Below are 23519 nucleotides of genomic sequence, written 5' to 3'. Positions count from 1 at the left end.
TTAACCTGGGGAACCTTAAACTGTGTGAATATGATTCAGACTGTTATTCTGTACAATCTTGATCATTACATAACAGGTTGAGAATGAAAAAACAAACCCAAACATACATTTAACAGGATATATTTTTAAATAATTTCTTCATTAAGGTTTTTAATGCGTGTGTACATGAAAATTTATATTAAAAAATTAAAAAGGAAAATCTTGTTTGTTTAGAGTAACTCTGAAGTGCACAAATATTGACAAAAGCTAACAGAAAAAATAATACAGCTCTGCTTTTTTATTAAGTAGTGTTGCAATTACTTAGAGCTGGCAAATAAATGCAATCCTCTGAGTTTTAGAGATTCTCACAAAAAGGACAACGTTTTATTATATACATAACTCTGATGTGCAAGTATGCAATCAATATGTACACTTACATTCCTAACTGTTTACATCGTTCTAGAGTATTCACAGTAGAATCAAGCTTAAGGTTAGAAATGTGAAAAGGCCATTAACAGTGAAAGAAAAAAATAAACCAAGATATGCCTTGGGATTTTAAGACATTTTTAAACTACTTGGTAATAGATTTCAGATGACTAAGCTAGAATTTAATTTTGGAGCAGACTAAAAATATAGTTCTTTTTTAAATGAACAGTAATGCAAGTATGCTTGTATATGGTTTCACAGATGGCAGTATGACCATAAGCGTTACCCATCAGTCTCTGATTGTTAAGCACTGCTATGGGCCTGAGCAAACCCTGCTGGCACACACCCTGCTGTAGCCCTCCCACTCCTCCAGTGACTATGTCTGCTGTAGTTTTGCATATTTATATGCATTCCCAGGCCTGCTTTGCTCTTGAAGAAAGAAAACCAGTTTCCATAACCCATATTTCTTTACGTGGCCATATCTACTGCTCGCTGTTCATAGGAAGTATAAAAGAGAATGTAAGCAGCTGAGGACTTCACCGAGGATGCCGAGATCTCAGACACTTCATGGTCATCAAACTTAAACCAGCGTTGTTTTGAAGCATTTTTGCAGTAGGCTGTGTAGTGCCCCCCGTCCAGCCCACCATAATGATTCTGTGAACACAAGGCAAGGATTAGTGGCCTTCAAAGCTGCCATTTCTTCCCTGGTTAGGGAAATAATCTAGAACATGAAATTTTTACTAAATCCCAATTGTTCTTTTTAAAATGCAGCTTCGTCTGCAACTACAATGCAGCCTGGGAACCTGGCTGAATCACACAGGCTACCCTGAGTCCTGGCATAAAGTGCAGCTGGATTTTGAAATGTGACATGGTTACTCACCGATACTGAGAACAGATTGTATCTCTTCAAGGAAGTCTTTGGACCAATAACATACTGTGAGAGGTCAAGAGTTTCCAGTGGAAAATCTACTGAAGTTTGAAGCTTTTGTTTCCATCTTCCATCATAGGAAAATCTAGAGAATTAAAAAGCATCATGAAAAGTTACAGGTTGTTCACAAGCCATTCAAGTGTATTAAGTATGTTTGTTTTCCGTGTTTTTAACCAGGATGTGGTCTCAACTAAAACCCCCAGCTCTGTTAATGCTTGCCCATGTGTTTCTTAGCACAAATAACAAGAGATCACTTGTAAAAGTGCCTTGGGAATTACAGCCTTATAAAAGAAGCATCAGATGAAAATAAAATTCTTGCAACATTACAACTGGTAATATATCTGAGACCTTCTCTAAGTAAAAATGCTCAGCTACTGCCCTGGAATAATTCAGTTCCATCAAAGCCTGGTCTTTTGATACTAATTAATATTCACCAATCACCATTTCCTTACCGTTTCAAGTGCACAAGAAGAACAGGTGGTAATTTCCAAATTTCTATTTTTTTTGAAGAATCCCTTCGAGTTTTGCAATGGCTACAGTAAAATCTGTTGTTATCAGTGAGCTTTTCTTCTTTGGAGAACAATCTAAGGCATTCCTAAAACAAAATACAAACAGAGATTGTTTGTATGGCAGGCGTTTATGGAAGTATAACAAAAATGTTCGTTTCCCACTTGATTGTTAACCTGCATCCGTTATCTGCATCCTACATTCACTGAAGAAAAGTGACTTAAATCTATGTGTGGAAGCAAATTTTACTGCAGATATTAATTAGCGTCTTTCAAAATATACAGACGATATTTTGTTTAAAACCACAGAATACTTACATTGTGACCTACCAAAGCAAGTAATATACATGCTGCTATTGCAGCTTCAGTATTTCTATCCTGCTTTTAAAGTAAAACTTTTAAGGGAAGACCTATTATTTTAAGCTTTAAAAGAATTAAAAAATTATGTAGATTCAGATCTGTTCATCTGTTCATGTTCATCAGGTCAGTGCAAATTAAGCAGAATGCTGACAAACCCCTTCAACCAGAGAGTGGAGCAGACACAGCATCATAATGAAGTGCCAGAGGAATGTCTGCACTCCAGGAGCTGTTTCTCTCCAGTTCCCCATACCTGCAGAGTGCATTTGCTGGAGGATGCAAGTGGTAATGACAGATACATGAAAGCCTCAAAGGTTCGGGACCTCTTGTGACACGTCAGACACTGCACGGTGGATTTGAACTGCCCTTGGAAGAGTGCCACGATAATGGACTCGTTGAGCTGTTTGTGTTTGTGCCAGGCTATTTCTGCTGCACTTGAGTCATCAAGGTGATCGTTATTTTCTTCCTTGTATCTTTTCCTGTTGTCAGCCTGGATAGCAGAAGTTTAAAGATCACAGCAATATATTAACGTACATGAAAGTAAGAAGTCTCATCTATAGGCAAGCATATGATTGAATATTCACAAGGCTATTTAAACATGTCAGTGTAGCCATCCAGTTCTTGTCTAGTGAGCATTCTTCTGACTCCCTCCACTACTTTATACCATTTCATACTGAATTCCTACTTTAATTCTGAATACTCATATTTTTTTTCTATACAAGGTTGCAGTAACATAATCTTCTTATGGAATAACAAGGTATTTTAAAAAATTATTTCTCCTGATCATGTGTCAGATAGATAATTTGTTTTAAGTTATATATAGTTTAAGTGTATTGCTTACTTTATTTAGGTCTTCATGCAAGCCATCCATTAGAAAGAGAAGTAATTCTTGGGAGTCCTGTTGGCTATATCCTGCAAATTGATCATTAATCTTCCCAATTGTAATTTTGAAGTCTTTTGGACTGATATATTTATACTGTCCTGCCCATAAAGCTTTCATTATTACACCAAACTCTTCAGCCACTTCACCTTTATGCCCCAGGAAATTTGACCTATAAAATAAGAGACGAAAAAATTCTGAGCCATTCAAATAACTGGGTTTTAATATTTATGTTTTTAATTCAAGACACGATCCCAATTTTAAAATAATTTCTTTAGACTAAAGAAAACTGGCTGTTAGATGGAGATAAATTTTCATCTGTGTCAGCACTGCAATTTGGTTTCATATTCCAGCTGAAAGGCACAGCTGTTTTCAGCATGTTTTGTGAAGTATTTAAATATTCAGTTTGGTATTAGGAGACTCTGGTACACATGTATTTTTTGAACATGGTGATCGTAATTTACTTACTAGGTAATTCTTATAATTAATTATTATTATTATTTAATAGTAAAACCTATTTAGTGACACACATGAATTTTGAAAATGTCAAGGTGCTTAAAAGTTAACATTTGTCTCCTACTTAAAAAAATGAACAGCCCCACTAAGTGATCTTCTTGAACTGGCAAGTATGAAGGCAGATGAGAGAGACTGTTACCTGTTAATATCAGCTTGATACAAGTTTCTGTTGAAATACTCAGCCAGGTGAGGTGCATTGCACAGACACTGTAATATGGAATTCATGTAGCAAGTGTTCCCTAGATTACGAAGTCCTGTCAGAGCTGGTCCCGATCCCCCAAACACAGGATTAAGATTCCGAATCTGCGATGCAGAGAGCCTGGAAATTTCTGCTTTAGTGTAACAGGCAGGTCTATAAGCAAGAAATTATTTTTTAGGAGTCTCAGACTTGACAAAGTTGTGCACATAAACCAACAGACATCACACCTCACCTCACCACCCACAGGGATTGGACCATCCTGGCACCAAATACCATCATTTAGGGTATTCAAAACCAGCCAATGCAACAGTGAGAAATCCATACACACTGGCCTATAATAAGGCTGAGTTTTAGGCACCATCAGTTGTAAGACTTATGGTTTTTTTTTTCTTTTATTTCTTTAATTCACAGATGAAAAATTAGCTGTGTAATACAGTTTAAGATCTGAAAACTTGCATTTCACAAATTGTCAGAAGATAGTCTTTTAGTATGTTAATACAAATAACAGAACTTAAAAAGTAATTGTCATCTAATAAATAGATTGTAAGCTCTGAAATTCCTGCTAATACATAACTATTATATTGATTTCTCAAAGATAACTGCTCTATACATTGAATTTTAGCAATAAAATTTCAAGCTACTACTCTTGCATCCTTTCAAACCCACTTAGAAAATAGTAATGAATTTCAGTTGGTTAAACACAAAGAAAGTCCTTTGTGCTGTCATACTGCCTGACTTGTGATCTAACTTATCAAACAAACATACTTATTGTCACGATTGACTGCAGGAGTTACAGGAATTCTTTTCTTGTCTTCCTCCTGAATGGCTTGGGTTATGTCTGGGGACGAGTAGGAGCGCTTCAGTTTGGAGTGTTCTCTCTCCCGTTCAACAGTCACCTTTGGCTTGGCTTTCCGAGTTGGAGGAGTTGATGGAGGAGTGGCTGGAGGAGCCATTTCTGGTGGGTACATCTGAACAGTATTTGTTGGCGAGTGATAGTAACGATAGGTTCCGGTGATGTCATCTAGGAACTTGGGGAAAAAAACCCAAATAGTTTCAAACCCAAGTGAAAATCCATCATTAACTTACCTAGTAATAAATTACTATAAGAAGAATGGGAGTTTTCCAGGCATTGGGATATTAAGTTGACTGGCTTCAACATTCAATGGATTAAATTTAGTAGAAGGGAGCACTTTCACCAAAACACCTATTTAACAGCAAATACCAGGAACAGCAGATGAACTGTCCTAGGTTCATTACAAATAATATTAAAATTCAGAAAGTAACTGTGTGGAAGTTGAAGGGGAGTAAACAAGATCCAACTTAGAAATAAGACATAACTGAAATACAGGACAAAACTACACAAGACAGTTTGAGTTTCATATCAGAAGGAATTACCTTTACCCAACCTGCAGGCAGCCCTGGGACTATCCTTCCCATTTCCTCACTTCGTGCTCTCATTAATGGCTCCCGCTGGGACTAATAAACAAAGAGAAAAGTAAGGTATGTACACAGTTACCTATGCAGAGCAACAAGCTGCCTGTGACTTCTCTATGGAGTTACATGATTCAGTGCAAACACTACAATAAATCCTTGACTACAGATTGAATGTATTGTAATGGTAATTTAGCAATTTAGTATTTTCTATTGCTCAATCTAAACAAAACCCATTTGTTGACACATTCCAAAAAACAAAAAAACAAACCTACCATTCAGTCTCACAAAAGTCTCAAAACTCAGTTTTTTTCCCTGAAGAATCAGGAAATAGTAGGAGTATGTGCTTCTGTTAAACACATAAGGCTGAGCTTTTTTCCCTCAAAGTAGCACTTGAAAGTGTATGCATGAGATGACGAATGTGTGGAGAATGCTTATTAATGCCACCAGAAATACATCAAGACTTCTAATGAAAGTTTCGTTTTCATATGAATATGACAAATGAAAAAAAGCAACCAAACACAGTGAACATGGCATAGTCTTTTGTTAACATGACAACTTAAAAAACTGAAATAAGGAATTTAACATAATATAACAATCATAAAGCATCATGTGCTTGATTATTTTGGCTACATACAATACATTTGTATTTACTTTAAGTCTTTCAGTATCTTGTTCAGAATCCTCCCTAAGGGGTCCTGGCTTTTGAGTTCCACTGTCTGGTTGTCCTTTTTGCTGCAAAAGATTTTGAGAGAAGGCTTCAATTTTCATCTGGCATGTCAGTAAAGAATGCTGATAAAGCAGAGTTATAATTTCTTTTTTGGCTGTTAAATGTACCACAATAAAGTGGTTAAAGCAGGTAATTTTTATTTTTTCTATATAGTATAGGCAGTTCACTGGACTAATTTTTGAAACTGAATGTTGTATTACAGCTTGTTCTGTAGTTTCAACAGCTCAGAAATAAAGTGCAGAAGTTCCACCTACACTACTTTCCACCCTAAAACTTGTAGGGTTTACAGTTTATTGTTAAATTTCAGCCTTTTTTCCCTTTCACCCCTCACTGGTCAAACCTCTCCATGGAAAAGGCACACTGTGAAGCCAACATGAATTTGATCATAGGCCATCATTTTGGGATTACGTGAAGTTGCTCTGTCAGTCAAAAGCTCATGAATGACTGTGCTAAATTTGCACAGGGAGATTTATTTTGACTTTCTTGTGCATCAGTATCTGATCAAATCACAAATGCAATTGCAAAAGAAAAAAAGCAGAGAAAAATATCCTAATGCACATTCGTGAGAAGTGGTTTTAAAGACGTCTGTTCCATTGTTAGCTTCACAAGTGGCTCCTGTTTTATGATCAGATTTGTACATTGAGAAATTTTGCAATTTTTTTCAAGAATGAGGAAAGAAAGAACTGTGACATTCCCTTCCTTTCCCCTCAAGATTTGGAACTGGACCATTTTCAGCAAAACTTCTAGATGAGGGTGTTGCTTTGCTTCCTGTGCTAGGCAACACAATCCTGTTCTGTCAGTGTTTCTACAGCTGGGGGCATTAAAAGGTTCCTTTATGACAGCTCTGTGTCCCTAACATCACATAACAATACAAAGCTGGTACAAGAGATAAAATACCTCCAGGCTTCTATTTTTGAAATAGAGGGTTGAGGGTTGCAGTCTATGAACCATCATCCCTTCTAGCTCCATGTGAAAAATTTTATTATCCTGTGGGGATTTCATGCTGCCCACGTACAAGAAAGAAACAAGCTTGTCTTGGGCAAAAAAACCAAAATCTATTTGTGTCTTGGTTTTAACTCTCTCCTCTACTTTCATGTAAAAAGTGGTCTAAATAAACCTGTAATTATGTATTTCAAATTGCTAGATTAAAACTAGACTATTCAGCATGAATAATTAAGTGAATTAAGTGAATTAAGTGAATAATTACTTAACATTTGATGATAACTTTCTTTTTCACTAACCTTGCCTGGAACAGTCACAAAAGTCTGAGATGCATCACCCAGTGCCCGTTTCTGTGTTTCTGGTGTTCGAGTTCCCTTTTCTCTTTCTTCCATGGATATTTTGTCAATCTCAATCCTTTTTGCACCAATGTTTTCTGGTTCATTTTTATTTTGCTTTTTTGCTTCTACTGCTTCTCTGTGTGCTCTTTCTTGTTCCTTTTCCTCCTGTTCTCTTTTTACTTGTTCATCCCTCTCCTTCTGCTCTCTGTCCTCTTTTGATTGCTGTAGCTTTTCTTTGTGTTCCTTTTCCTTCTGTTCTTCTTTTGCCTTTTGTTCTTGTTCTTTTTCTTTTTGTTCTTGTTCTTCTTTTTCTCTCTTGAGCCTCTCTTTCTGTTCCTGTTGTTGCCTCTCTCGCAGTTCCTTTTCCCGCCTGTTTTTCTCTAATAAAGCAGCAGTTTCTGCATGGACCCGACTTTTTTCTTCTTCTGTCAGAGTGCTCCTTGCATCACACACGGGTTTTGTGGAGCGGTCTGGAACTATTCTTCCACTCTCACCAGACTGGATGCCACTGACTGTACTTGGAGGTTTTGCTCTGTTATCATCAAGCATTTTTAGTGAAGGCTTTTTAGAACGATCCACCTGTAACACAGGTGCAGAACACAGAGTGCAGAACAATTCTCTCCAGCTATTACTACTCTCTTAGCTAAGCTCTTCCTAAGTGAGATTTATAAGATAATAAAAATGATAAAAAGTTGACTTCTACCAGACACAGTGGTCTCTCAATTTCATTAATTCTGCTCATTCAAATTGCTTGTTAGTAAAATTAGGTATTCATTCCAGTTGTGAACTAATAAACAAACCCTAAAGAACCATAAGGACAGCATTATGCACTATGCAGCCCTCTATTTTTGAGCTTTCAAAGTGAACATTTTAGGAAAATCAATCAGGCAGCCTAATTTGGGCTTGGCTCTCAATCATGTGACAAAGCACATGTTTAAGGCAGACCTGCATGGTGGGAAGGAGTATTTAAGAATGGCTCATGCTCAGATGTAGGCTAGTAGGTTGTTTTTGATGCTGAAGTGAATGTTCTGAAGAAATAAAAGCTGATCTGGTTCAGGGACAAACAGAAATAAGGTCTTTAAATTTTACAGATTAGGGTCTCTTGAATGAAATCTATATTAAAAGCTGTAAGTGAAGAGCTTTTAGCCTTGTCTCCTAAGGAAAGTATTATTTTAGTGTAAAACATCTACAAAGGTGTTTTTAGAAAGTTTTATTCACATGAAAGGAAGAAACAAATTCCTGTACTTTCACTACTGGGCTGAGAGTGACAAAAGCCCTAAATGTTTTATTATTTGAAGGAAGATACAGTGGCTGTAAATCAGACTGTGGAATAGCCAAGGTAAGCCATGGCTGAACTGTGCTCTCTGTATTTCATCCTATGTTCTTTAAGAAAGGTTACTTATAAACTTTCTGAATTAGTGATCAATTGCTGACCTTGATTTCTCATGTGCTCTTGTAAAAACATTTATGAAAAGTTCTGCTGTTCTGTTAAGTGTATTTAGTTTCATAGAATTCTGTAGATTGGTTGCCACAGCTTCACAGACCATCAAGAGTATGCACAAAGCTTAAACAAATGTACTGAGTATGTGGATTTAGAGTTCTGGGTGTGGTGGGTCTCTAACAGATTAACCATATGCTAACTGAAGAAAATAACAGGTCAAAAAGCTTACCTCAGGGATACTTCTTGGAACTGACACTGGATTAACTACAAAGGAACTGTCAGATTTTGGAACAGCAGCATCCTGTATGTTTGGTCTGTTAAGTGACTTTAGTCTCTCTTCCAAATTATCTCCCATTTCTTCATTTTCAGCAACAACAGGTGGCACAGGAGCTGGCTCTTCCAGAGATGGATATGTAAAATCCACTGCAGGAGTAGGGACAGGAGGGAACTGTAAGAGAACTCTCAAAGCAAAATAAACCCCCCATTCCAACCCAAAATTTAGTTTTTAGCCAGAACAAGACTTTCCTAAAACACATGAATGAATGAAAGACTCCTCCAGTAACTACAAATGCTTGGTGTGGTGTCATCCTTTATACTTACAAGAAACAGTCACTGCTTCAGTCTTGCCGTGCTGGGGTGGAGTTACTCTAGCATTTGTTGTATACTGGGGAAAACAAAGGAGCCAGTTTTCATAACCTCCCTCTAGAATTAGAGGTTCATTCTGCAGGATGGTTTTGCTTTCCCACTGTATAGAAAAAAAGTTTAAAGTTAATTGATTCAAAAATAGAAAGGAAACTTTCACAGCTTACTAGTGCTGTTGAAATTTCTGTGCCTAGACATTAAATTAAGAGATTGTTTTCAAGATTTTTAAACAAGAATTAAAGAGGTTGCAAAAATAGGGATTCTCTCTGTGTTTGGAGAACGCCAAGCACAGTTTAGTTCTTGGCTCTGCCTACAAAAGAATGTGGGTATTTCTAGTACAGAAAGAACCACTTACTGCTACTTCACATAACAATCCTCCATGCAGAAAAGTATATTTGCCTCAGTTTCTTATCTGGTATGTTTGCTGAGGGATTAATAATTTAGACAGCTTTTTTTTTTAATTTTCTGAAACCCCTTGAGAGTTCCGGCTTCAGACTGCCCTCCTCCTGATCTCCTCAGTACATGAACAAGACACAGAGAGTTCAGAGAATATTCTGTAAAGCAATAAAGAGAACTGCCTGAACTATTTCTGTACCCCAGTCCTGAATGTCAAGGTAACAGAAAGATTTGCAGTCTTCCACAAGAGCCACCACTATAGAGAGAAGGGACAACACAGCCATAGCAGGAGTTTGACTCAAAAATGTTGGGCATCTACTCACTGTGGAGTCTCTAAAAGTTATATTCAATAATGCAGAAAAGTTAACCATGCTCAAAATATTTCTGGAGCCTCCTTCACTGAAATCCCTCCATTGTAGGAAGCATCTGGATTGTACAGCAGCTGCCCTTCTCTGGCCTGCCTGAGCAGATGGCCAGCCAGCTCCCATGGATGAGGAATTACTGCTCTAGTACAGGAGAGGGGGTGACTGTTCCTGGGAAACAGGACTGTAAGTGCTTTCCCAAATAATTCTGTCAGCGAAGAACTTTAAGTTGATGAGCTGCTTGTTGAAGGGGTGAGTTGAATCATTCTGCTGCTTACCTGTTTAATAAATGATACTGTCCTCTACTAGAGTACAGTGTGAAACTTCAAACTACACTTCTGCTATCAAAACAAGCAGGCTGTGAAAACTCAACCAACTGAAGTGTCATTAAGGCCTCCATATATTTTGTACATACAAGTGCTTCTAGACTTTATTTACTAAGATGAATAAATTAATGAATTAAAAGATGGACTTTGCCAACCTTAAAAAGTGCATCTTTCAGGCTCTGAAGAGTTGTTCCCAGCTTTAAGTCTTCAGCAGAACTAAACCAGTCTAGCAGTATAACATAATGGAACTGTCCTCTCCTCTTCCATGGATCTCTAGAATCCTCTGGGAGTCTAGCTTCAATTAGATAAGCAGTATCTCTGAAATGTATTAACAGGCATTTAAAGATTCATGTACAAGTAACATTTTGTCCAACAATATATAATACATAGATGTTTATGTGCTTGGATAAAATAAATATGCATTGTCTTGAAGTCAGCACATGCAAGAACAGAGCTGTGCAGATACATCTCACTCAGTGGTACACAGCAGGGATTTTGACACTAGGTATACGAGCTTTAAAAGCATGTAATTTTTTTGAAAATTAAGTATTTCACTCTCATTTAACATCATGAATTACCCAGGACGGATAGCTTCTTCTGGGACACTGATGGATTTTGGAATACAGGATTCCTGATAATCCTTCGATTTTCGAGCATCCATTATAAGCAATTCAGTATTTTTGTCTGACATCATTGCAAACAGTTTCTCAGGTGTGACTGCTCCTTGAAAGAGAGAAGCAATTACATGTAAGAAGCTACATTATAAATGAAAATAGCTATGGTGTCTGACTGGTGCAGTCAAGACTGCAAAGAGATGAAACATAACTAAAAAGTCCCAGAAAGTCATGGAGGTGACTCATTACAGTGCGGACCTTTTGCTCCCACTGCTGTAGTGATCAGCACCTGATCTGTTAGATTAGACAATATGATATACTGATATCCTATAATATACTGAGTATTTCAGTGATAAACAAGTTTAACTTATTGTGGTCTCATTTAAATCAAGCTATATAGGCAAGCATTTGTGAACTACATGCTGCAGATGTTCCTCTTAAGAACTCCAGAGACCATTTTCACATACTCACTACAAGAACAAAAAGCAGAAGGTTTGAGGGGAAAGGAAAAAATTTGTATTTAACTCAGTAAGCTATCTTATTTCAGCCTTGCCTATCAGCTGTAGAGCTGTTTTTCTTTGTAACCTGACCACTTCAGGACTAGTTCAACTTTTATTACTGAACAGTTGAAAAACTAACTACAGCTTTTTAAGTTTATGAGAAGTAATGAAGGCTTTAATACAGAGCTTAATTAATTACTAATTTGTTAAAACTGAAATGCAGGATATTATAATTTCATCAAAATATTTTAACTGCAGTAACTCCTGAGAAGAACTGCAGCTGTGAGGTGATTAGTGCAGTCATACAGAAACCTTTTTTCATATTTGTGTGAGCAATGCATGTCTTACCACTCAGGCTATCAGACTGATCCTTTCTTTCCAGTGAATGCTTCGTCTCACCATTAACCTGTATTATAAGGGGGGGAAAAAAAATATTTTAGTATGCAATTCTCAGAACTAAGGTGGCCAACAGACAATGACTGTCACGGAGCCTGAAGGAAACTGAAGGTCAGACAGTTAAGCCACAGGAAGAAACACAGCACAAGGGAGCTGCTTCTGAAGACGTGCTGACAAATGTACTCAAGAGATACTAAGGTTGCTGCACTGCCTAGACAGAAAAGAGTTACAAAGGTAATACAGCCTAGGACACCATCATCTACCAGAAGAAATTCTTGAAGTATTTGTCGAGATATAAGTGTTTCCACAATAAAAAGTTGACCTTCCCCTAAAATGGAGACATATTATTCTTAACATCAATTTGTCACCATTAGCTTGGGTTTCTTGCACTAATTCTAGCATAAACAGAATCTGACTTTACTGTAAAGCTCAGTCTATCTTATACAAGACTTGGAGGCTGCTAGGACTTCATGTATTCCAAAGAAATGTCAAAGAAGGGTTACAGAGAGTGTAAGTTAATTCAAAAATTAACTTACTTTGATTCTGAACTGGAAATAGCTACTAGTAGAGACCAAATTCTAGATTGAAACTATACATTCAGAGTGAATTAGACTTTGTAAACATCTTCACTTACCCTTTGGCTTTTTCCTTTGGAATCCACAGCACTTTCTGAGGAGTTTTTGCCTGAGCTCTTTCCATCATCTTTTGGTTCTTGCTTTTTCTGCAGCTCTTGTCTGTCCCTCTCTTCAAGTTTTTTCCGAACTTCAGCTTCCTCATATCTATTGGAGGGAAAAAAGTGCTTTTTTTTCAATATTGTGGTTTTGGCTAACCTTGGATTATTAATATCAAAATCACTAAGTCTTCAGGCAAAAGTTTTAAAAGAAGTATTTAGAGTTTTAAAAAGTTAAAGTATTTTGTATTCCAATGAATTCCATTTTTCTTCCTAACTATGTGGTCCTATTTCTCACACTTTTGGGTTGGTTTTCTTATTGTTGAATCTTGGTTTGAGTCCTATTACATAGCCACTGATTGTGAAGCTCTTTTTTTCTTTAAACCTGGGGTCATGCTGAGCTATGGTATCTCTGAATGTATTTTGCTTTTTTCAGGGTAGGCACTGGTGACTGACAAGTAAACTCCAATATATTACAACAGTCATCCCAGGTATTTTATTTTGTTTTGCAATGGAGCCAGTGAGGAGTTAAGTTAGCTTAGTTATCTAAATTTGCTTTTTCTAAGAAGCTGTATCTGAACTACTCATACAGTAATCACCTTCAGAATCTAAGTTGACTCCATGATCTGCTCACCTGTGTGCCTGGTGCTTGTTTCAAACACTGGGCCTACAGGGAAGCCAATGCAAGAACCATGTTCTCTCAGGAGTTCTGGGGGATGAGGTCTTGTATACAGCTGTCCTTTTTATAAAGCCTCAAGACTTGAAAATTACCCTCCCAGCCTTTCACCACTGGCAGGACAATCATAGCATTGTAAGCCAGTGACCTCCAAACTGCAGTTTTCACATCACCCACAGTCACATCTTTGTTCAATAGCATTACATTTAATACAGCTGAGAAGTTTAAGCGTTACTGGTATCATAAAACAAAAAAAGAATGTTTGACCTAACAATTTCGATGACTGAACCAAGAAGTAAAACATGAACACAGAACTGTGTTAGTAAGTGCTCACTTTAACCAGCTGTTGCGTAATGAGGGTTAAAATAACAATGACAATACAGCTGTATTTGAGTTCAAAAGTACTATGTTAATAACCCAGATGATTCAGTCAAATTCCACCTCCAAGTCTACTGCACTAATTGCCCACTAAGAGGAAGGAGGCAGCAAGTCTGTAATTTTATTTTTTAAACAGGCTTCTTGATTTGGTATAGGCATTTTAAGTCAGAACTGAGCATTTTGTTCCCACTTGGAGTTAATGACACTAAAGCATATTTCAGATTTTAGTTTAATTTGGTCAGTATGAAATATTTACCTATCAATTTCTCATTTACACTTCTGAAACACATAGTCAGTCATTCACATAGTGCACATAGTAAGCATTCCTGCCCCTATATAAGTTTCAAGCAGCTCCACTTTTAGTTAACAATTAACATTCAAACTATTTGCTGGCCTACTGCCTGGGGAAGAAATCATACAAATAATTTTCTTGAAACTACTTCTGTAGTTACACAGGAGTCATGTTTCATTTCTGTTACCTTTAAATATTTACACATTTTGCCAGAGTGGTTAAAAGTTACTGTGTCAACTTCAAAACTCTGTTCCTCTCATAAAAAGACGTAAGTTATTTAAACAACAACTCCCTACATTCTGAGCTTCTCTGATTCTATCGGTGTTTACTCTTAGAGTGAGTTTGTAGTTCTGTTGAATTGTAACACTCACCTAAACTAAGAAAATCTAAAGACTGCTTCATACACAGTGTCATCAGACATCTTTGCGAAGTCCCTCTTCACATACGTGTAACTACACTCACGGTTCACCTGAACTAACTTTACAGATTTAGCATAAAAATCTATGAAGGGTACAAAATACACTTTTCACAAAAATACTTGGGAGGACCGGGGTAGGACATGACACTTGTGAAGGGAAATGTGCCCAGCTGCGGAAAGAGTTAAAAGAGCAAGAAAGTCTTGCTAAGAATGCAAGAAGCAGAGAAGGCTGGAAGTAACAACTACTGTGCTAAATATCACCTAAGGATAGACCCTACCTTACAACTTCTTACTAACACAATTTCATGGCTTATGGCATAAAGAAGTAATTTGACAGCTGTCAATCAGGTACCCAAAAGCCCATTAGCATCTGTTCATTTACATACTGGCAGAACCGTGCATTCCATATAAATGGCTGCAGGTGGCAGAGGAAAGGTGTGGCTAAAGAATCAAAAGCTGGCATTTCTTAGTGTAAACTACATCCAGACTAGGGGGACTTTTTAACATTTCTGATTATTAGGAACATTCATTAATGTAATTGGGTTCACAAGACCTTATGATTAAAAGGTTGAGGAGGAAATTGCTCTTGATCATTTCTACTGCATATGTACTTCAGACCTTGTGGTTTCTTTTTATTAGTCAATAAACAAAACTAGGAGACACTGACAACAAACCAAAGTTACCAGGAATTATCAGACAAGTGTATAAAATGACAAGTTATTGGAGTATGTGGCAGTGAAAATTATTTCTAGTAAAAGACTTCTGGGAATAAATTTAAGCTTTGAAGAATTTCAGGTACCTATGGTTAACTCAAGTGCAATTACTTACTACTAAATAGCATGAAAACCTGCACTTGGTACAGGTACAGGCTCGAGGTATAAACAATGTCTTAGCCATCAGTTATATTACATACCTGAGTTTAAGGCTGTCTGACAATATTTCAGCTTCATCGAGAGCTTTTTTTAAATTTGTAGGTCCAAGAATTGAATGAAAATAATCCTAAAATGACAAGAATCACATCACAAAAATATACAGTTTAATAATGCCTACTTCTATGCATGTCAACAGTCACTATTGTATGGAGAATTGATATTCTAATGATATTAATGTCAGCAAAAGGAACTGCTTTGAATCAAAGTATTTTCCATTTAAATATGAGTTTGTAAGTAAAATTGTTTTATAACACTAATAAAGGCTAGACAAGGAAACTTCATCAAAAAAGTCTGACTGGTGAAAATTACTGGAATACCTTTCCATGCAAAAATATTCACAGATCATACATTATATAGTTCATACATTAAAAGAAAACTGTAAAAAAATTAACACCAGACTTGTCAAAAAACAGGAAAGAAAAAACAGCACCATAGGTGAGTCAGTTTACTTAATATCAGTGTGATCCTTTGAATGTGCATGAGTGTAATTCTCTGTACTTGTCATACTTTGACCAACACTGAAGAGATTAGTCAGAAAGCTTTTATACCTGCTGCTGCTTAAAATCAGGTCTCTTTCTAATAAGATTATAAACAGCCACATATTTCATATATAGGATGTAAGCTTTTTCTTCATCTCCATCCAGTCTGCTTTCCTCTGCTGCCTTGAAAATCTTAAGGGCACTCTGTACATAACTGAAACCAAAGAAGAGGAGTAAAGCACATCACTGTTGACTTGTCCCCAAACATCTTTTCATTACAAGAAGCCATCTTAAGTGTTTACAGACTTCACACATATATTAAGCATTTTACGACCTTAATATAAAACTTTAATTAAATATGAACTGCAATCATGTTCCTCCAAATGATGTTTATCTTTGCTAGTTTGTTTACCAGCCTTATTTAAAGTCTTCCATAATTAAATACCACAGTGAGATATGGAAAAAGGAACTCTTCCCTTCTAAGAAAAACTTTTTTTTCTACGGAAAACTAATTCATAGTAAGACAAAATTAAACCATTGATTGTCTAAAAATGTTAGAGGCAAAGCATTCAGACACTAGCTAAAGGTTTTATCATTTTTACAGATTTGCATTTATATAGCCTTTCCTCTAAGCATGCAGATTTTCATGGGCATTGTGCTTTGTCCAAGTCATGTTTTGGCACTATGCCAAGTGACCTTCTGAAGGCAATAAGCATATTCAATGTGACAGTTGAGAGCCATATATAAGACTATTGAAGATTTCTTTATGTAGCAGAAATAATGAAGGAAATTTAGATCCACAACAAATTTGGTCTGGAAAAACTATTATTTTAAGTATTAATTTAAAATAAATTATAACATATATACCTTTTTGTACTGGTCTTTTCAGGTTTCACTTCTGTCTTCTTGTTGAGATCTTTCAATGAAGTAGAGAGGTATAGCTCCTTAGGTACAGATGCCACAGCAGGCATGTTAATATTGTTACTTATGTCCCTTCTAGGTTTTTACAGCTTCTTATAAGTCTCTATCAATATTTTTCTGGAGGAGGAAAAAAGGGTAGGAAGAGCCAAATTATATTCCAATTACTTTTAGTACAGTAGTCATAAGTTACCTGTGTAGGTTTATTACCTAATTCATCTCACCCTATGTGAGCTAGCAAACAGTGTCCAAACAATTAACAGTATAAATTAATCCTCCCAAAGTGAGATAATTATTTGAAATCACTGCAGATAATTTATCAAGAATGTCCAGCAATATGGTGCTAACAGAAAAATAAAAAAATTAATAAAAAATGCTGACTCACGAATGTTCAAAATCATCATAATCCAGCAAATTTATTCTACTGAAATGCCATTAAGTATACTATCAAAAATTAGCTGACTCCTCTGTACTCTGCAAATACACACTATCTCCTTTGAAAAATGACTTCTAATGTCTTGCTAAGAGATAAGCTGAGAACAGGAAGGCTGCTACCATTAAAGTCAACTGAAATGTCTTGGACATTCTGTAGGTCCTCTACTCCTTGGTGCCGTTGACTTTGTGCTTTCATTTGAAAGTGCTCTCTGGGTAGCTACGAAATAGTTAAGCAGAGTTTGGTCACAAGGGACTGTTACACCATGTTATCTGAGATAGGGAAGTCCATGAAGTTTCCTGCATCTAACTAAAACTCTGCATCTAGTACACAGTGAGCTGTTTTAGCCTTGGGGGTGGCAGAGCAGGAACTGAGCTCCCTCACAAGTGGTGAGACATTAAGATGTGTGCGATACTGAAGGAATTAAAGAGGAACTCATTAGAAGAAAGACACTCAAATGGTACGAGCAAGTTATTTCCTAGTAAAGAAAGCCACGTGGCTTTTGACAAGATGAAGGTAGAGCATTTCCCTTTCAATGTGATGATCAGCATGACAAGTGTGACCAAAAAAACCAGCCAGTGACCTCAGAGGGAAGTTTCACCTGACCAAATTGATCAGTAGCTGACTGCCACTGAATGAGGTAGCCTCAATTTCCCTCCCTCTTTCTCATGCTGGTTTGGTACTTCTCCAACCTCTTACTGAGCCAATTCAGCCTGCTAAAGAAGCAGAAAGGCTACACAGCTTGTACAAGGGCAGCAGTTGACATGTGCAGTCAAGAATGAGAAGCTATGGTGGGAATGGGATCCCTTCCCATGGCTCATCGCTGCTGTACTCCTTGAAGTATTACTGAACAGAGTATGGTCTAGGAACTGGTTATCAAACAAAGACGCTAAGTTAACATAAACCTTTGGTGTAAGGTCTGGTATGCCAAGGTCAGACCAAACAATATCTACAAAATAACTTACTGCTTGAACACAGATGCTGTATTTGGTCATTTCCAACTAGGCATCAGCTTTTTAAAACTGAAAAATTTGTTAAAATTCCCCTCTTAGGAGACTCATTTCCAGATAATTCTATAAAGTAAGTAATAAGGTCCTCAAATTCTATCTTTAATACATAAAATTAAAAATATATGCCATACCTCACTCATCTTAAAACACTGTCTTTTCTATATGATGTGTCATACATTCAATTGTAATTATCAGGGAGACACTTAGGAGCCAAAAACAAGGCAGATAATCCATTAGAACTGCATGCAGTACAAACAAAACACAGACACCCCCTGCCCTAAAGAAGACCTTCCCAGTATAAACGTCTTTTAGCCTAAAACAAAGACATACTTTTTGCAACCTCATAAAGAGAGGCTTCAAATTCACTCTTATTAAGATTTTAGTATTGCTCATCTCATTCTACCTTCAGAGCATGTCTTTACCTGGCTGGTTTTTTTTCTCCATGGAACTGTAAATAGACTTTCCCTTTGAAGCTTTAAGTCCTTTCCAAATATATCTTCAATGTTTGCTCTGTTATGTAACCAGTATTTTCTTAATCTTAAGTGGCAGCATTTGGTTGTGTTCTGACAGAATATTGTAACTAAATATGCAGTCTGAATAAGATATGCACATAGCATTAGAGTGCTGTGTGCATATGAGCAAAAAAAGCTCAAGATTATGTGGAAGATGAACCATTTAATGATGACACTAAATTCTCAAGTGTTGCTGACACACCTTGAAAAGGGCAGATCTTCTGGAACATCATCTATACAAATGCAGAACTAGTAAATAAAAGCCAGCTCTGAGCTTTGGCCTGAAACAAAAATTGTCTTTCTACATTTTCTTGTGGTCACTAAGTTACAACTGCAGGTCTTTAAACTGCCATGCAAGTTCACTGCTGAACTTTCATTTTCTGATTAAAATAAATTTCTATACCTTTTTTAAAAAAAATAGCTTCTAACCACAGTATCTGATGAATGAGGTATTACTCTGACCTCCCACGGCACCACAATTCACACATTTTGCTGCAGTGAAATGAGAAAAATGGATAAAGAGTAACACGTTTTAAAAAATCAAATTCTCAACCACACAACTGAAATACACAAAGCATATGTAATTAGTGAGATTTCAGTTGCAGTTTCTAAGTAATTTTTCTATACAGAATCTTGATTTTGGATCTGTAACTAACATTTTCAGGTTTATGCATTACAGATCCCTTAACTGGATTTTCGTTACTACAGACTGACCACTGTTGTCTGCCAGTTGACTACTCAGTCTTGGCTCATAAGGACCCTTAAAACCTCTTAAGCTTCTACTAAATTTTAAGATATGCTTTACCTCAATTTTTCCTCATATTTAAATGAAAATGGCTTATTTCCTTCATTTTTGAGCAAGCTTTGGGAAGACTATGGCTTCAGAGTCCAAATCAGCTCTTTCACTGATAAACACGGCCACCTGAATTTGAACACAGTTTTTTTGCAGATATCAGATTCCTAACTGGCCTAGTCTCAGGGGAGGAATCCAGCAAAATCCAGCTGCACAAATACAGTTTGGAACTAGACAGCACAAAAGAAAACCACATCATAAAATTATGAGTACAAGGGACGGAAGAAGCTGAAATAGCTAAAGCTGAAATAGCTAAACCTTCTATTAGTCAACACTGTGAAGAAGGAGAAACAACCTATTTCAGCTTTGTCAACTTTTTTCTTAAAAATTAAGCTCAAACTCAAAACCTGGGACCTTTGCTACCCCTGGCTGAAGTATTATCTCTGGCTCCTTTTTCATACCTATGAGTGCTGAAAACCAGGCCAATATCCCAAAAGTATAAATGAAGTCATGCTTGTATGTTTATGGGCATTTAACATACTTAGAATGGATAGTTTTACCCTGACAGGGAAACATACCTGTTGGTAACAGGTTTTTCAACACCTAATTATCATGCCAGTTTTACTAAGGATGTGAGTAAGCTTTAAGTGGAATGACTACAGAAAGAACAATGCAAGAAGCAGTTACACTGCAAGCAGTGCACACACTAACACATTGTGAAATACAGGTACAAGTACTGTGCATTACCAATTCAGGTATGTAATGAAGTATTATTCATTTACTTTTGTCTCTAGCATTTGAAAAAAATAAGAAATTGATTTCTCATGAGCATTAAGTTACTCAGTTTTCTCAGAATTTTTACTGTCTGTGCTTAGTACACAAGAGCTGGTTTTGTTAAGATTATCTTTGTGAGTTTAGAGGCTGAGAATTTTACTATGATTGAACTACACCATCAGCATATTTAGTTCTGTGTGTCCTCTAGCTCTCTTCCAGGCTCTGGTATTGTTAGTACTACAGGCCTTGGTCCTGTAATATAACGTACATAGGACGATTATAACCATTGAGTCTTCTTATGGCAAGCTCATGATGCTCACAGAGTACCCAAACTCTCACCATTCTCCTGGTTGCCACCAGTCACCAGAGCAGCAACACATCACGGGTCTCTCCCCGGCCTTGCACCCTGCTGAAACCCTCCAAGCCTCGCAACGACTCTCTCCACACAGAGAAAACCCTTTGACAGACAACCATCCAACAGTTTCACTGACATCGAGAGGAAAGGAAGACACTATAAAGTTTTTTTAAAATAAATACACTAGATTTTCTGCAGGAAGTTTGGAAGTTATTCTAAGTAAAACCACAAATAGTTCCACTTCTAATTTAAATAAACGAACATTTGCAAGGTACGCCTTGCAGAGGTGATAAGAAGCCGAGGAGGTGACAGAGGCAGAAAACTCCTTCAAGTTTCTAACCGGGCGGTCAATAGCGCTGCGGCGGCCCGGCCGGGCTGTGGCAATCTCCATGACACCGCAGCTCGCCGGCCGCATGAGTGCGGCACTCTGGGAAGCGCCGCTTCCCTGCCATCTTCCTCCGGCCGCTCTCGGCCTCGGCGGCGGCTCCCCGGCCCCGCTCGCTCCGCGCCCTGGCCGGGCTGGGGGACTGCGGGCTGCCCAAGGTCACATCGCCGGCTCTCCGCCGGGCCAGGCCCGATTCTCCCCGCGCGGCCCGAACCGGCTCCCCCGTCGTCCGCAGCCCCTCGAGGGCCGCTCCCCCGCACGGCGGGGCTGGGCCCGGGGATCCCTCCAAGGGCGCCCGCCCCTCCCGTCACTGCCGGAGTCCCCCTGCCCCGCAGGCCTCGGTCCCCGCCGGCCCAGAGCCGCCCCGGCCGCGCACTCACCGCCGCGGGGACTCGCTGCCTCCGCCCGCCGGCCCGGGGCAGGCCCATGTCCGAGCGCGGCTGCCGAGAAGACGCTACGCGGCCATGGCTGCTAGGGCGGAACTCAGCGGCGTTCCTCCTTCCCTGCTTCCCTCCCTCCTGCCGGGCCTCCGCTCCCCGCGGGGGCGGGGACTGTCACGGCCCTATCCGTGCCGCGGGGCCGGCTCGGGCCGCGGGGTGTGCGGGCAGGTCCTGGATCTGACGGTGGCTTGCGGGCCGTGTGGGGCGTGGAGCGCTGGGTCGGGTGGGGAGCGCAGACCCACACCCGCCGCGGAGCTGCCTCGAAGCTGGGGTGGCTCTGGGGGCGGTGTGAGGGGAGGGAGACGCGGGTGACCTCGGCCCGAGAGCAGCCGCCGGCCCTGCGTGTGAACGCGAGGTTCCCTGCCGTGCCCTGCCAGCCTCCGGGGGCTGCTGCCCCGCCGCGCCCGGCTCCTCGTCTCGGGACCAGATTTGTTACCTTGGCCAAGCCACTAAGATCGGGCTCTGGGGTCTGTCACATTTTGTAGGGCATTCCAGCGTTTGTATGGAGTGTTAAACTGCTTCACTGCAGTGTGCAACCTGGTGTGGGAAGGCGAGACACCTCTCTTTATAAAATATCCTATTTTTAGTCTGGAGAAAACTGGATTGAGGGGACACTCCAAGTTTTTATGTTAATGACAGTGTTTTCTGTGCACCTTGTGTTACTACAAGCATCGTACCTCAGGGATGGCAGGTATGTGTGGATGTACTGGTATGGTCATGCTGGGGGAAGGGGAGAGGCTGGTGGTGTCATGGAGATCTTACACAAATGGAGGAGATACTCTTGTGCTGCCACAATCCTGGACTGTCCCCTAACTCTGTCGGCAGGTGAGGGGATTCAACAACTGCGTTTCAACCTGGTGCTCAGTTTTGCCAATGGAAATGTTTTGTGAGCTGCAGCAGTTTCTGTCAGTGACTTTAGAAAACAGGGAGGTCTTGGAGCCTAAACAGGGAAGTTTAGGAAACATGGAGATGCCTGTCTTCGTGTAGTCTTCCAAAATACATGATTCCTTGCCCAGGAAGCTGAACTGTATCACAGCATCTAGTGGTACAATAACATAGGCACTGGGCACATGAAAGGCTCAATCTCTCCATCTGTAGTTCGCAGTGTGCGTGAGGGATCAGGCATGTGAAAGGTTCCAGGAAAAATGAGAAGAGTGCTATGACTTCTATATTGTGCAGAAAGGTTAATACCAAAGTAAGTTGATAGATTCCAACAACTCCAAGCTGAACTGAATATTAATAACACCACACTCATGTAAGTGCCTTTTTCAGACCTGCTCTATGTGTTTTAGCTAGGGTGGGTGATAGCAGAAAGTTATGACAAGATGGAAGGGGAAAGTCCACTGATGTCAGAGCTTGGGATGTGTACAAATTAATGTTGACTCTCATACTCACTGCTGTCCAAACTGGACTCAGAGAACCCCTTTTATTGTTTCTCTTATATGAAAAAATTGTGTGATACAATCTTTGGTCTTACTTGTATGGACAAACCCCAGCCATACATAGAAAAGTGTTGGGGAGGAGCTGCCTGTGCAATTAGCTTTACCCCACTCCAGAGCTTGTTAAAACATGCTAATAATGTTGATTACATTTTAACGTGCTGTGGTTGCCTCAGGTTAGAACACATTTTCCTATCAGCATGTATGTTCGTGTGCAGCAGTATTACATAAATAATTTTAAACAGTAAAAATTGGTCTGATTTTTAGTGGAATGTATTAGATTATTTAGCTGAAAAAAATATTACATTTTCTAAAGTGGGGTAAAATATAAACCAGGTACTTTATAGATGTGAAATGTGCTCCGAGTTGCCTACATCAGACATCCAATGTCTCTCTCTTACATGTAGTTTTGGTGAATCCTGTGAAAAAACCAGACATGATTAGTTTGTGATAATAATGAAAACTGATATACAGTGCTAATGGACTAAATGTAGATGGCATTCTTCACCTCTGTGAAAGATTGTCATTAATATGGAAAGTTTGGCTTTTCTGTAGCACTGCTGCTAATACCACAAAGTCTTCCTGTTTATTGGCACATGCCTGTGAGGACACTGTAACATTTTCTGTGTCTACTGCTACTGCGTAAATGAAAAGCCGTAACGTGACATGCTAAATCCTTGTTGAGAGACACAGACACTTGCCAACA

At 38.8% G+C, this 23519-nt stretch overlaps 1 protein-coding gene across 2 annotated transcripts; it reads right to left on the bottom strand.

Annotated features, from left to right (window-relative positions):
• Window positions 1–104: 104 nt before the first annotated feature.
• On the bottom strand, window positions 105–21472 carry USP8 (ubiquitin specific peptidase 8). 2 transcript variants are annotated; one of them, XM_058846663.1, is made up of 20 exons: window positions 21315–21472; window positions 16622–16792; window positions 15824–15968; window positions 15257–15342; window positions 12544–12688; window positions 11862–11919; window positions 10978–11122; window positions 10555–10717; window positions 9274–9418; window positions 8903–9096; window positions 7194–7811; window positions 5877–5957; window positions 5187–5267; window positions 4557–4819; window positions 3732–3944; window positions 3038–3248; window positions 2450–2686; window positions 1786–1928; window positions 1286–1418; window positions 105–1059 (listed from the first exon to the last, which is right to left on the bottom strand). In XM_058846663.1, the coding sequence occupies exons 2-20, from the start codon at window positions 16723–16725 to the stop codon at window positions 874–876; spliced, it is 3351 nt and encodes a 1116-aa protein (XP_058702646.1). In that variant the 5' UTR covers window positions 16726–16792; window positions 21315–21472; the 3' UTR covers window positions 105–873. The 2 variants fall into 2 exon arrangements, with proteins under 2 accessions (XP_058702646.1, XP_058702647.1); XM_058846664.1 differs by lacking the exon at window positions 5877–5957.
• Between the last annotated feature and the right edge of the window lie 2047 nt (window positions 21473–23519).

The sequence above is a fragment of the Poecile atricapillus genome, chromosome 11, assembly GCF_030490865.1.
Source record: "Poecile atricapillus isolate bPoeAtr1 chromosome 11, bPoeAtr1.hap1, whole genome shotgun sequence".
Classification (NCBI taxonomy): domain Eukaryota; kingdom Metazoa; phylum Chordata; class Aves; order Passeriformes; family Paridae; genus Poecile; species Poecile atricapillus.
The sequence above is the reverse complement of the archived record's forward strand: the minus strand, read 5'-3'. Positions and strand labels throughout refer to the sequence as shown.